This window comes from Cydia strobilella, chromosome 1, assembly GCF_947568885.1.
Source record: "Cydia strobilella chromosome 1, ilCydStro3.1, whole genome shotgun sequence".
NCBI classification, from domain to species: domain Eukaryota; kingdom Metazoa; phylum Arthropoda; class Insecta; order Lepidoptera; family Tortricidae; genus Cydia; species Cydia strobilella.
The window spans coordinates 25,375,440-25,389,677 of NC_086041.1; the positions used below are offsets into that span (position 1 = coordinate 25,375,440).

General features: G+C 37.4%; 1 protein-coding gene across 3 annotated transcripts in view; it reads right to left on the reverse strand.

Moving 5' to 3' along the window:
• Positions 1–1,708: 1,708 nt before the first annotated feature.
• LOC134742330 (phosphoinositide 3-kinase adapter protein 1) overlaps positions 1,709–14,238 on the reverse strand; it is a 61,815-nt gene continuing 49,285 nt past the window's right edge. For all 3 annotated transcript variants that reach the window (XM_063675384.1, XM_063675380.1, XM_063675391.1), the window contains 12 exons: positions 10,138–10,255; positions 8,987–9,213; positions 8,498–8,664; positions 6,960–7,104; positions 6,695–6,846; positions 6,468–6,600; positions 5,949–6,139; positions 4,864–5,695; positions 4,710–4,778; positions 4,531–4,628; positions 3,853–3,995; positions 1,709–3,249 (listed from right to left, as the gene is read on the reverse strand). In XM_063675384.1, the coding sequence (XP_063531454.1) occupies positions 3,063–3,249; positions 3,853–3,995; positions 4,531–4,628; positions 4,710–4,778; positions 4,864–5,695; positions 5,949–6,139; positions 6,468–6,600; positions 6,695–6,846; positions 6,960–7,104; positions 8,498–8,664; positions 8,987–9,213; positions 10,138–10,255 (2,462 nt within the window). In that variant the 3' untranslated portion in view covers positions 1,709–3,062. The remainder of the gene's footprint in view (positions 3,250–3,852; positions 3,996–4,530; positions 4,629–4,709; positions 4,779–4,863; positions 5,696–5,948; positions 6,140–6,467; positions 6,601–6,694; positions 6,847–6,959; positions 7,105–8,497; positions 8,665–8,986; positions 9,214–10,137; positions 10,256–14,238) is intronic.

The following is a 14,238-nucleotide window of genomic DNA, read 5'->3' on the forward strand; positions in this document are numbered from 1 at the left end:
TTACTTGTATGTGATATTGGGATGTAACTGATGTAGGCCAGAATTTTGGCATAGTTGTAGGGAATGGTGTATTAAACAAGATAAGTACTAAAAGTACCGGAGGGTGGGGGTGAAGCTAACGGCGGGTAGAGGGGGGGGGGGTCCCTCTTTATAGTTTTTCGTAAATAACTTAAACCGTGGCCCGTAGCAAAAAATATTCTATTACATAAGTAATCTACATTAAATTTTATACAAAAAAGATACAGTACACTTTTTCGCTAGGATCAATATTTCAAAATATATTGTGGGAAAGTTACTTTTGTTTTTTTTTTTTAGTTTTTCGTAAATAACTCGTAAACGGTACCCACAGCAAAAATAATCCTGTACGTATATAATCTGTATAAAATCTCCTACAAAATAGATATACAGGTTGTCCCAAAAATACCACCTCAAACTGACAATAGAGGCAGGACACCCTAAGAGGATCCAATCCAACCAGCTTAACATGACCTCAGTAAAAGTTGCACGGCTTTCGAATTACTATAACTGATTTAGGTTTTTATTAATTTTGCTTTTTTTTATTACTGACGATGCCAGTTTGGATTTTCTTAGGGTGTCCTATTCCTCCAGTTTTAGTTTGATGTGGTATTTTTGCGACACCTTTTATATCTATTTAATAGGAAATTGTATATAGATTATTTACGTACCAGATTCTTTTTTGCTATGGGCTACCGTTAACGAGTTATTTACGAAAAACTAAAAAAAACGACCTTAATACAAAAAGTAACTTTTTCACTTTAATATACATATTTTGAAATATTAATTCTAAGAATCTTTTTTGTAGAAAAAATTATGTAGATTACATATGTAATAGACCATTTTTTGCTACGGCCCCCGTTTAAGAGTTATTTACGGGAAACTATAAAAAGGGACCCTAAACCCCCCCAACCCCCCTACCCGTTAGCTCAACCCCCACCCTCTGGTACTTTTAGAATCTTGTTTAATACAGCTTTCCCTACAAATATGTCAAAATTTGCTTTTACACGATTTTTTCCCTCGATTAGCAATGTTTGATCTCCGTTTGGTGGCCTAATGTTTTAAGTCAAGCCGAACCACACAGATATTCAGATGTTTTTAGTGTTTTTTTTTTGTATTTATGTCGACGAACGTTGTTCATTTACGAAATGATCAATTGGGTTTAACTTATTATCTGAATATTTAACAAGGATGGGCATTCAAAATAATTCAATGTGATATTGTATATGATATTATGCTAATGGTGAAGCAACTTTTTTAAAGTGTTTTTTTTTTAATATATAATTATTTATTAAATGCATTTATTTAACGTAATTACTTAATTAAACCAATGAAATTGCAACGAGAGTATTGTATTTTATATTCAATTTTAATAATTTATTAAACACATTGTAGTTCTAATTTTTTGTCTTAATTATTAAACGTGAGTTAAGTAGGAAATTATGGCGTATTCTTAAAGTTTATATGCCGATTATTAATGAATTATGTACTTAAAACTTATATCCGAAATCCGAATGTTGGTCTTATATCGTCAGGTGACAAGCAAAACTCACTAATTACTGAAAAATAATTAAACAAAAATGAACCTTATTCGGATAATAATAGGGTTCACTATGGCTATGAGCTTGCGGTTGGACTTAGTGACTTTTGCTTGTCACCCGACGATATGGGGTTGGTGAAATAAAAAATACCATTTATCTTATTTTCATTTTATATTTCAAAGATTATATAAGTAAAAATAAATGCGATTTGGGTCACATTAATACAAAATTACGTATAAAAAACCTTCGTTTTTATTGAGATTCCCATTTGCTAAGCATTTGTAGCAACAATAGATTATGGTTGGTATAGAAAGAACATGTTTTACGAGAATATTGTCACTATCCGTCGTAATTCTTAATTCTATTGATGCTGCATATGTAATTTGTACGAATGTTGTACGAACTTTAAACTAAAGAATATATTTTGTACTACATATAATAATATTAAACACGAATGCATTACTTTAGATAATAAATAGAAAACTATAAATCTAATCCAAACGGTAGGTATATTTTATTTACACAATATTTACATAAAATAACGTTAACTTTTCAGTCTTCAAAATTCGTTGAAAGTGTCATATTTCCCCAACAACAACAAAGTGAACAGTCTATTTATTAGAGCACATTGGTTCAGAAACAGTTAATTCTCATTCGAGTCTGTAGTTTTTACAGTACAAGTACCTTTCTACGTGATCTTAGAGTGGCTGGGAGTCAAACATACATACTCTAACAAAACTTATATTTATAAACTGTAATAGATGTCATATAATAAAGAAAAAGTGACATTTATTACAGTTTATAATTTATATATAGTAGTGTGACTACTTAAAAAAACACAAATCAAATTATTTTTAAATAATTTGATTTGTTCCTAAAATTTAGAAAACTTATATTTTCTACTCGATTGACACAAAATAGGCAAGTCATTAGATATCGAATAATGTAGGCGCCCCAACTGTATTCCTTTTGAGTTTAATGTAGATGCGATCATAATTATGAAGTCTAGGCGTTCTGATTGTAATGCATTTCAACTGTATCTACACTTATTTTAGAAGGCAAACAAAATATGCATTCTGGTTGGCTGTCGAAACACTTGGAATGTAACCACAATAGCTTATTTATATGAGCTAGGAAAATATTTTTGATCATGCAATATGTATATTTAGTAGTTAGTTTAAAAAAAATAACGGTTTCGACGCGTTACGTAACGGCGACCAAAAACGATTGTATGAGAGCTTAATCGTCTTTACAAGGTGGACGTGTGAGTCAACCATCTTGCTGTACAGAACGCCTTCATGAGGTGCTATGGAAACTATAAAAAACAATTTGGTATTCCTAAAGCGGAGCGTCAGTTGGTACAAAGTAATCCGCGTACCCGCGCAGCATCGCGTGTTACGTGTTAGGGCCAAAATTGATTCAATGGGTTGATCTGTTTTGGGCGGCTATGGGGCGGGGTACCCTCCAAATTGTGAACTACACCACAGCCTCGTGTCATCCGCCATACTACGTGTGCGTCGCGGATATGTTCATGTACATGTGCGCGCCGTCGCGGTCGTCACAGCGGCCGGTAGGGGCGGGGCGGTCTCGCGAGAAGGACATGCGGAGGTGCGTGCTGCTGGTTTCTGAGTCGCATTCCAGGCGCTCCCGGGATGCTGAGGTTTCGCGCTCTACTATTGTTGCCATGTGGCCTCTGAAAGGTAAGATGTTACTTCAGTATCGACAATACTTTAATTGATGTATTTATTATTAACTAGCTTCTGCCTGCGAATTTATCACAGTGGAATGATGACGATCATTGATAGAAACTAAGTTATGTTCTTACCCGGGCCTCAAACAATTTCCATACCAAATTTCATCTAAATTGGTTCATGCGGTTTAAGCGTGAAATGGTAACAGAACAGACAGACATACTTTCGCATTTATAATATGTATTTATTTATTTATGGATTAGTGTCGCGAGTTACACTCCGGACGAGTCGTAAAATAAATATCTCGTATGAGTCAAGGCTAAAGCAAGCCTTCTGTAGCACAATGCAAGCTAATTTCTGCGAGTCTGCCGAGGCCGAACTCACTTAATTGGAAATTAATGTTTATTTGCACAACGAATCAAGAGATACGTCACTAATCATTATCTAACTAATGGACTAATGCACTTAACAAGAGCATTATGCCATACCTAAGTCTTATTTTCTAATCTAATCTGAGATTTAATTTTTACTTGAAATTATGTTTTGACTCATTCATGCGTCCTTACGGTATTTGAGCCAAACTTTAAAGTATCCAAATAACGTACCTGTTCTGATCGTGTTTAGGGTGGCCGAAGGTGGTGAACTGCGGGCAGCCGTTGAGCGGGCGCGGCGGCGGCGGGATCAGGTAGTCGTCGAGGCGGCTGTCGTGCTCGTTCCCCGAGTGCATCGTAAGAGTACTGGCCGAAATCTGGACAAGTCCCAAGTTAAATGGGTAAGTTCTTTATTATACAATCAATATTAAAGGCGAACTCTTGACAATTAAGGAATTACCGTGAATGTTATCTGTTTTGGTCTTTATGTAATTGATAATACGAGTCATCAAATGAAACGCGAGAATAAATCTAATTATTTAAGTAGGTATTTAACAGCTACATAATTGACCCGGAGCCTAAAAAGTTGTATGCTTCATTATAGGTATTTTTAAACATACCTATGTTTTTTTTATTGAGCTGTGCGTAGCTAAAACACTGTTTTAACGGTTAAACCGCTGCAACGGTTAATCCGTGGATAATGTACATTTTTCTGAAGGTACTGCTTATTTAATATTTGTAATTTATTCTTGTGATAAATATTTGAATGCTGAAATTCTAGCCAGACATGTAAAGAACTGAATTTGTGTATGAACATCTTATGTAACTCGTGGTAAGTAGGTAGGGACTCACCAGAGCACCTAGGTAATTGTATGTGATTAATTGATTATTATGAAATACAAATTAACTTACAATAGATCTCGCCTTATCGTCATGTTCTGAATGAACACTGTTGGTCTCCGCCACACTACCTCCGCTCACGGTGCTCAGGCGCCCAGATGATGATGAACCTTCACAAAAACATGAGACAATATTTAGTAAGGAACTCGAGGAGACATTCAGAAAAAATATTTCGTGAATAACCAACTTACTGTCGCTTAAGCTGCTGTTGGGGCGCGTATTTCCTTTCCTTTTTTCAACGGATCCATTTTGGTCGTGATCTGTAAAAAATATGTTATAGTTAATTAGAATGAGAAGACAAAAATAAAGATTTAAAAGGGTGAGCATGTTTATTTAGCAACTTACGTTTTTTGCCTTTGGAGAAAATTTTCTTTACCCTCTCGAACGGGGTTGGCCTTTTCAAATTGTCCTTAATTCTTTGTTGAATCTTGTCGTACTCCTCACGCATTTTGTTGAGCTGCTCCTGTTTCTCTTTTAAGGATTGCTGCGTCTCATTCCGGTTCTTCCATTCCATAACCAGTTTTTCGACTTCAGAAATAGAGAATACATTGTTCTTGAAATCGTTTATAATTTCCGCTAACTCGTCTTGTCCATTTAACGGGAACATTTCTTTTCCTGATTTAGCGCTACACCTATCTTTGGCATTCAAGTTTATTTGGCTTATGTCACTGGTGGGAGTTTCTATATTAAAGTTTTTGGATTCTTCGGTGGGTGAGTAAAGAAAAACGTCGGACTGCTGAGGCATGAGCCGGGAGCTGTTGGCATACAAGTTGTTAGGTCTGAATTTAGGGCTCTCCACTTTGATGTTAGACGGTTGAACGAGGTAGTCGTGCTCTATCGCCTGCTGGATCCTGCCGGCGGTGTCATCGTGGAAAGGAATGTCGTTTTGGTAAAGTTGCTCTTTCATCTTTGGTATTTTCAGGACGGGTCGTTTCTTTTTGCTTTCGTTAAGTTTGTCTAAATTGTCCTCCAGGGTTTGAGTGCATGCCTCGCTGAAGGGGTCGGTGGCCGGCTCTTCCACAGCTTTCGCTTCGGGGCTCGTGGGGGAGTCGACAGTGTCGCACGTTTCTACAATTCGTAACTCTTCATCCTGTTTGATTTCCTTTTGGTCTTCGTCTTTGTCGCTTTCAGTCATATTTTTCAGATAGTAGTACATATTGGAGAATTCGTTTATTTTCTAAAACAAATGGATTACCATTAGGCCATTACAGATTTTAAATAAATTGTTATAAACAAGTAATCATGATCAATTAGTTTAGTTATTTGGTTGAATATTAACTATAGATGTGTTATATAAAATATATACTATCGTAGTTGGTGGTTAAAAATAGGACGAAAAATTATAAAAAAGGGTGCCTTTTTGTGATATAATCACGACAAGGAGCAACGGCAAACATTTAAATAAAAGTGTTGAGGAAAGTGGGTGTTACCATATGGTCAGCCAGCACGTCGGCGAGCCTAGTGTGGTGGTGGTCGCGCGCCAGGTCGGCGGGCGTGCGCTGACGCACGTTGCGCAGCGCCACGGCCGCGCCGCCGCCCGGGCACTCCAGCAGCTGCCAGCACAGCCGCTCCAGCCCAAAGCATGCCGCCCAGTGCAGTAGGGTGGGGTATTCTTCGCCGCCTGACGACAAATGCGTGTTTTGTAGAGAGGGACTCATTTTTGGAACATCTCTTCTCTCATCTCTCGAGTTCTATTCACGACACCGGTAATCATCTGGCAGATAAAACTAACCGGGTGCAACCGTTTTATTGATTTTAACGAATGGTCGGTAAACAGCATATTCTGGACATCAATGACCACGGTAATTTAAGAGCGACCGCGTGGGATTTCAAGGTAAAGTATAAAAGCGCCCAGTAAGTTTCACGTCGATCGATCTACTTCGATACGTTATCGAATACTTATTTCGAATACGTTAAAATTCTTTATTATAAAGTAGACAGGTACTTACTTGATACATCAGCTTTTGGATTAAACTGCTCATTAGAAACTAGCAAGTTGAAGTGTGGAGGAATGTTCTTCTGGAATGCGCTGAGCATCCAACTGTCGAGTTGATCTTTACTCGTTGTTTTGAAACCTAAGGTCTGAAATAAAAAGATAAATTTGGATTAGAAATGGCATATATGTACTGAAATATTTAGGTAGGTAAACTGATATTTAATTTAGATAATGTGTTACCTGGCACATAAATTCCAAAGGGTGATCCGAAGCCCTCAATAGCTGGTCCAACTCCCTAAGTCGACTTTCGCATTTGATTTGCCTCCTTCCCAACGGCTGGCCGTTTTTGCTGACTCTAACCCATACCAGCATAGATACATCCAGACACGATTCTATAAGCAAACAACGAGATTATTATATCAGTTATTAGTTTTAAGTGTCAATTGTTAGCAATTGCGGTATCAACACAACGTTATTCTGGTATCTTTTAAATATTGGTACCTACCTGGAATATCAAATTGCAGCGTATAAGGATTCCGCTTCTTAAATGTCGGTATGTGGATGGCTTCCCCTTTCTTGTCCACGATTATCTTGATACTGTCCTCTTCTCTGATTGGATCGTTGAGTAGTGCTATGACCCGACTATGTCCCTAAATAAAGAAAATGAGTTATTGTAGCGTTCTTTGAAAATGTAGGTATATGTTTGTGGAAGAATTACCTATATAAAATTTTCGACATTACGTATTTCGTAAACGCCAATTATTTGATGCAGTTTTGATCGAGTTCTCAAAGGCATCATTCCTCACATAGTGTTGTTAAAAGACTAGTCTTTAAGACTTTTGAACCTTAACGACTCGCGAACCTTTAAGGCTCAAGCTTTGAAAGCTAGAGCGTTAAAGGTTTACTCACAAACCGGTTTAGAACCTTAACGACTCAAACTTTTTATGACTTGTCAAAATGAAGTCTTTAAGACCCCGAACCTTAAAAGCTTGTGTCAAGCTTAGAGCTCATACGTTGAGCTCTCTTTGCAGAAATTATTTTTGTGTAGAGAATTTACGAATATTATAATATACCTATCTATATCGGAAGAGTAACTTAACATCAGTTAACGCATTTACTGCCTGCAACGTATACAGGTTGGACCATTTAGAACCGTGATTCCGTTGCGTATGTACATCCAGATACATTTTCTATGATACTATATTTTAAAATATTCCCGTTCCGTTCCGTCCTATATGAGTGAGTCATAAGAAATAAAAATAAAAGTATTAAAAAAAAAGTATTAAAATACCTATCCACAACGTCAACACCCCACACAATAGGGTTGGAACAAAATAATTCACCCCCATTCATGTGATAGAGGTACCGAAGATTTTTTTTGTTTTTGCTCGAGCACTCTTTGTCAGCGTGTTCGTGTTCACATTTCACAGTACATACCTATTCATACCAAGTTTCAACTTTCTAGTACTAGTCAGTGAGCCAACCCGCGGACTGACAGACAGACGAACGGACAGACATGGCGAAACTATAAGGGTTCCTAGTTGACGCGATAAGTCATAATTACTGTTTTTCCCTATTTCACAAAAACGTATTAAATTTCACCCTACCCTATAGCATAGGTTGATCTTATTTGTTAAAAGCTTTTACTTTTTGCTCCAAACCTTTACTGCTAAAAACCTTACAGACTTAAACCTTCAAAGCTTAGGAGGCTTTAAAGCTTGAGGCCAAAAGACTCGAGGTTTCTTTGCTCGTAAGCAGCAACACGAACTCTTAGTTCGAGTCGTTAAGGTTCCGAGGCTTTAAGGTTCGAGGCTCAGCAGTCGCGACTCAAGCCTTGTAGTTTACGCCTCAAAGCCTAAATCCACAACACTATCCTCACATCGCCGAATAGCCCGTATATCTACGAGTAGATATTTAGTTGGTAATGTTGGTATGACCGAGTGCTCCGAGAACTGCTGTATTCTTAGCACGTATTCCTTTTTGATTAGTGTTCTATCATACTTCAATACCCTCCAATAGCGTGTAACAAAACAAATTTCTTACAATTTTGACTTTCTTCGGCACGATAGAGAAGCTGGTGCGGTCGGTGGCGGTGTCCTTGCAGTCCTTGGTGCGCAGGATGCCCACAGCGGCCGTGAGGAACGTGTCCACGAAGGACGTGTCCTTCTCGCGCACCGACATCATCTGCCACTGGTCTATCGTGGGGTAGTCTGCGCAATAATCAATCATTTGAATGGTTTTGTAAACATTTAGATTATAATCATTTCATGTAATTGTCTGTATAGCGAGGTTCTTCTTTGTCATACTATTTTACTATCGAGGAACCATAGGGTAGGCATCCCCCGTTGTGCGATTGCAAGCCTACCTATAGTTTGTTTGTAACAGTTGACTACCAAGGGCCACTTGCACCATTCACTAACCCGGGGTTAACCGGTTAAACCTGGAGTTACTATGGTTACCAGTACAATTTGACACTGGGTTAACGCAAGTGGCGCTAACTAAACGATTGGAATTCCGATTGTCAGTTTTTACCTTCACAGTTGTTCGCAATAACTTGATTCTTTTCGACGCCCAGCAGCATTACCAGCACCTTGTCGACTTTGAACAGCGCCTCCATGTTGCTCTCAACCTTTAGGTCCGACATCTTGGTGGCGAGGTTCGGACACAGGATCACTATTTGAAGCTGAGATTTGGAAAGCTTCTCTATATTCTCTTGGGAGTCGCTGGCCATTAGCTCCTCCACAGTTATAGGCGTCACTCTAAAATGTAAACAAAAAATTGTTAGTCAAAATTTTACGCTAAATCTTCTAGTATCTTTTTTAATGCTAACTGAATCTATAACCTATACCATAGAGTAACTTATACTAGAGCGGTACTGTCATAGTAAATTTTGTAACCCCAGTAAATTCACTGCCACCTGTCGACACACTTTAAAACTAAAAATAAATATTTATAAAAATACGATAAAATGTATTTAAATATGGATAAATGATTTTTTTTATTAGCATTAATTATTTTTATGATTTTGACCCATGTTCTTTCACTGATATGCGTTAAAATTATAAATAACAAACGAAACCGTCAACGCCCTCTATACGAGTGTAGGCCAAAACTAGTGGCGCCCTCTGATCGAGAATCAAATTTTCGTGATTTTCGAGGCACGTTTTTTCCTTAGACTGTATCCATCTATTACGGAGTTATATCTATCTTTGCCTATACCTAAACGTTTTGACGTAATAACGATTTGATAGGTATAGAGTCAACGATATGAATAAATAGGTTTTTATATTTAAATACTTCTCCTTGACGATAAAGTTCCAAAGTATATTTATTATCTATCGCTTAGGTGCTTTAAGCTGAGTGCCGGGAAAAAGAGTGTAGAGCTTTTGCGAACTTTAGTGGAAGCTTTTCAAGATAACTTGTTTAACGAGACAACCCGAACCCTACAATGAAAACAAGGATAAAGAAACATCAAATGACATTGACATAAAGTTTGTTAGGGAGTCTTTTGGCTCATTTACAACATTTGAAGGCGAATGATTTGGCGTGTACCTATTATTAGCAACGAAATATTATTTGTGGTGTTAGTTTCACAGGGAGGGGAGGCGGGAGGGTTTAGAAGTAGCCCCCGGGCGGGTTGTATTATAAATCTTGCTATACCTAGTTAAATAGGAAGTACCCACCTGTAGTGATGGCGGGCCCTCTGTGACATGATCTTGTCAAAGCTTGCTACGAGGTAGTCTGACCAGAGGGCGCTCTCAGGCGAGCCCGAACTCCACAGGATCGCGATGTCTTCCATCTCTGCAACATTTTTAAAATTAAAATTTTTCAAGCAAAACACGGCATTTCTGCTTTCTTTTTCCATGGCATAAAGAAATTCAATCATGTCACGAATAATTTTTGAAATTATCGACAAAATCTTATCCGTGATGAACCTCATATATATTCATGTTTACCTACTCGTACGAATAGGTAGGTATATATAACTATATACAGGGTGGCCAAATAACAGGTATACCTACACTTTAGTTTTGTAATTTTATTCTATGAAATATAAAAAATATTAAGTATTCCTTGTTAAATATAGTATTTAGAGCCGGCATTAAACATGGAAAATAATGTCTGACAAATGTCCACCTCTAGCAGCATTGCAAATGTGAATCTTTTTCATCGCGTTTTCATCACATTTTCACACATTTCCTGCGTTATCTCAGTGACTGTGTCTCGAATATTTTGTTTTAACCTTTTGGACGCCAATGACCGATATATACGCACCGTAGGTTCAACGCCAAAGATCGATTAATCGGTCATAGACCACAGAGCAACATAGACCTACATGCATATGCATAAAGTTCAATTTCAGTTTTGACACTTCGGTGAAGTGGCGTCTGAATGACAGCTTTTGTTTTTGACGGCGTCGAAAAGGTTAATTGCTGAAGGTTCATTGGCCTGTTAGCATAGATACGTCCCTTTAGATAGCCCCACAGAAAAAAATTCAGGAGCTGTTAAATCAGGCGATCTTGGGGGCCAATCAATGTCACCGTTTCTCCAATTTTCCGCTATTTTCTTAGTTTCCGCAATGCATGATTGGGTTGAGTAAAACGTTTTAATAATTAAAACACGTTGTTCCATCGTAAAACGCTCCATAACAAATTTTTCGTATCTACACAAAGTAATTTTCAAAACAAAATGGCGGCAAAAAAAAGTTGTATACCTCCAAGCTGGCCACCGTGTATTTATTCAATAAAACAGGCTGTGATATATCCTGTTGCCACATATGTAAATGTGCACTTTATAGGGTCCATGTTGAATATCATATTTCCCGCAACAATCTGACGATTGAACTGTCGTAACTCAATAACGTCTTCGTCAAATTGGAATAAAATAAGTTCGAAAGGAAGTGTTGTATGGGGATAATGGATATGAACGGAGCCGTTCACTCCATATCGCCGGGTCACAGCGCCAAGTTCAAGTCACCGAAATTATAACTCCATTTAAACATTTCGTTTGATAACGGCTTGCTCGCTCGCGAGATCGATCTTAAGCGATAAGACCGCCTGTTGTTACCTCTATCCAATTGTCTTTGTTTATGTTACTGTACATTTATTGTAAATGTGAGGTGTGCAATAATAGTTATTTGTTATACAAGGGTGCAAAGTTGTATTTTACCCGCGAGTGTGGAATTGAAACATGAGCAAGCGAAAGGATTCTATAGTTGAACCACGAGCGAAGCGAGTGGTTCTAAAATAGAATCCTGAGCGTAGCGAGTGTTTCAACACACGAGAAGTAAAATACATTTGCACCCGTGTGTAACACAAAACTTTTCCCCTCACTATAGCGAGGAAAGTGCAACATCCACAGGCGTTAGATCATCTTCATCACTGGAATCACTAATTTTTTTACGATATTATAACAGAAAACACTAGAAATTCTGATACAGTAAAAATTTTGTTGACAATGTTGACATTTCTGTTCTGACGTATGAAATGTCAACGATGCGTTTTGAAATTGCATCGACTCAACTTGTGCGTTCAGAATTATATTTAACATCATTATAAAAAATCTAACGTTTCTTATGGAATTTTAAGGTTTATGACTTAAAATTATTGAATAAAGCTAAATTTGGTATTTTTTATTACATTCTCAAACCATTTATTTAATGATAATTAATATCGAACGAACCATTATTATGAGCGTTTTACGTTTTGTTATCTGTCAAGCTACTTAAACACGCTCCATCCAAGGTCAAATTACTTTCCCCACTAGTGGATAAAATGCGTTTTTCCCCGGTTGTTTTAAAGGATAATAGACGGCTTTCCGAGCTAGTGAGGGGAAAAGAGTATTGTCTTGTAATTTGTATTGTACCCTGTGTCCTTCTCCGGACCTGAAACTATTTCATCTAAATTGATTCAGCGGTGATAGGTAACAGACAGACAGTTACTTTCGCATTCATAATATTAAAGTAGGGATATGAACTTGGAAAACACAATCGATATACTTACATAATATAATTATTAGAAAGAAAGAAAGAAATAAAATAAGGAAGGAAATAAGGGAACTTTAGCTCGCCAATATTTAAATGTTAATTATTTGTAAGACATATAAATGTAGGTGCTTTAATAAATAGTGTAGGGCGGGGTCGTTTGAAACACTATGTTTAACCGCCTGTAACTATTTTATTTTTACAGTGAGAAGGGTATGTGCCTTTATTATTAAAGGTTATTTATTTAGTTTTTAAATAAAATGTGTTTGTAAGGCCTATCGCCCATGATTAAGTAATGAAAGGGAATTAAAGAGAACGTGGAAGAGTGGTTCAATTGACCCCATAGGTGTGTTAATTGAAACACTATGTGTGGACGTTTTAACCCCTCAATATATTCGGCGAAATGAAAGATCATTTCCAACTGGGGAACAAATCAAATAATTTTTATGAAATATTTTGATTTGTGTGTTTTAAGTAGTAGCACTACTAAATATAAATTATAAACTGAAATAGATATCATACACTAAAAAAAAAGTGACCAAGTCCACCGGTGGCCGAGGCGGGAATCGAACCCGCGTCTTCAGCTTACGCGGTGGACTTGGTCACTTTTTCTTTAGTGTATGATATCTGTTTCAGTTTATGAAAGATCATTTGTTATTTCCAATCTTTTTTAAATAGCTATCACGGTACTCAATGAGGACAATGAGATCAACTAAAATTCGCAAAGAAATTACAAACATTTCACAATTTAGCTGCGTCTGAAGATCTTGATAAAAAAAAGGAATACAAAAAAAATTGTAGACTTCTTTGTTGTGATTACCTTATACATATAGCTTAATCAACGGTTCTTACAGCAACTCAATGACCCACTTGAAATGAATTAATTGAACAGATGCATCGATTCATTAGCATAATGGCATCAATACATTTCCCCTATCTCCGCGTGCAAGATTGAATGCGCTTGGTTCACAGTAGACATAAAAGAACGATAAAAAATAACATTGTTGTCGCGACAAAACAAGGTAGGTTCAAAAGATCCGTTACTTATCCGTAACAAGCTTTATTGGTGTAAAAAGCACCTGCAACGACTTACTACTTAGAAGGCCTGTCCTAAAAACACACTCCCATATCCCTCATGAATGAAAACATACGTTGGTTGTTACATTTTTATTGCATCCAAGCTCCGCGCATACGCATCGACTGCTTACAAAATATGCTATGCACCGCGCGCGCCGGAAACCCATTCGGATTTATACTTGCCCACCTCTGCCGCCAAATGCAGACGAGACTAAATGTAATATCCGTTTCCTAAATAGACAAACGTCTATCAGCGTCGCCCGGAATAACTAACGCGCGATGCCCGACATGCGAACAAGCCTGGATAACTTGAAACACGTGGCGAAATCACTTCGCATCTGTTGGAATGCGGGGAGAGTCGTGAAACTCGTGAATCATATCATATCATATCATATCGTTTATTTTCATAATAGGATTTTACAATCTCTTTATGACGTCAAACAATGTCAATGCACCCATTATCATAATTATCGATTTGTCGCTAACGCACATCCCAAAAGCTCTTTAGAGCTTTGTCCGGTACATTTAAAATGTTTTCATTAAAATACGTACCTACTTATTAACTCAAATAATTAATAAACTGTAATAGATATCATACACTAAAGAAAAAGTGACCAAGTCCACCGGTGGTCGTGGCGGGAATCGAACCCGCATCTTCAGCTTACGCGGCTAACGTCCTGACCACTACGCTTTTTCTTTAGTGTATTATTGAAAGTCATAATGT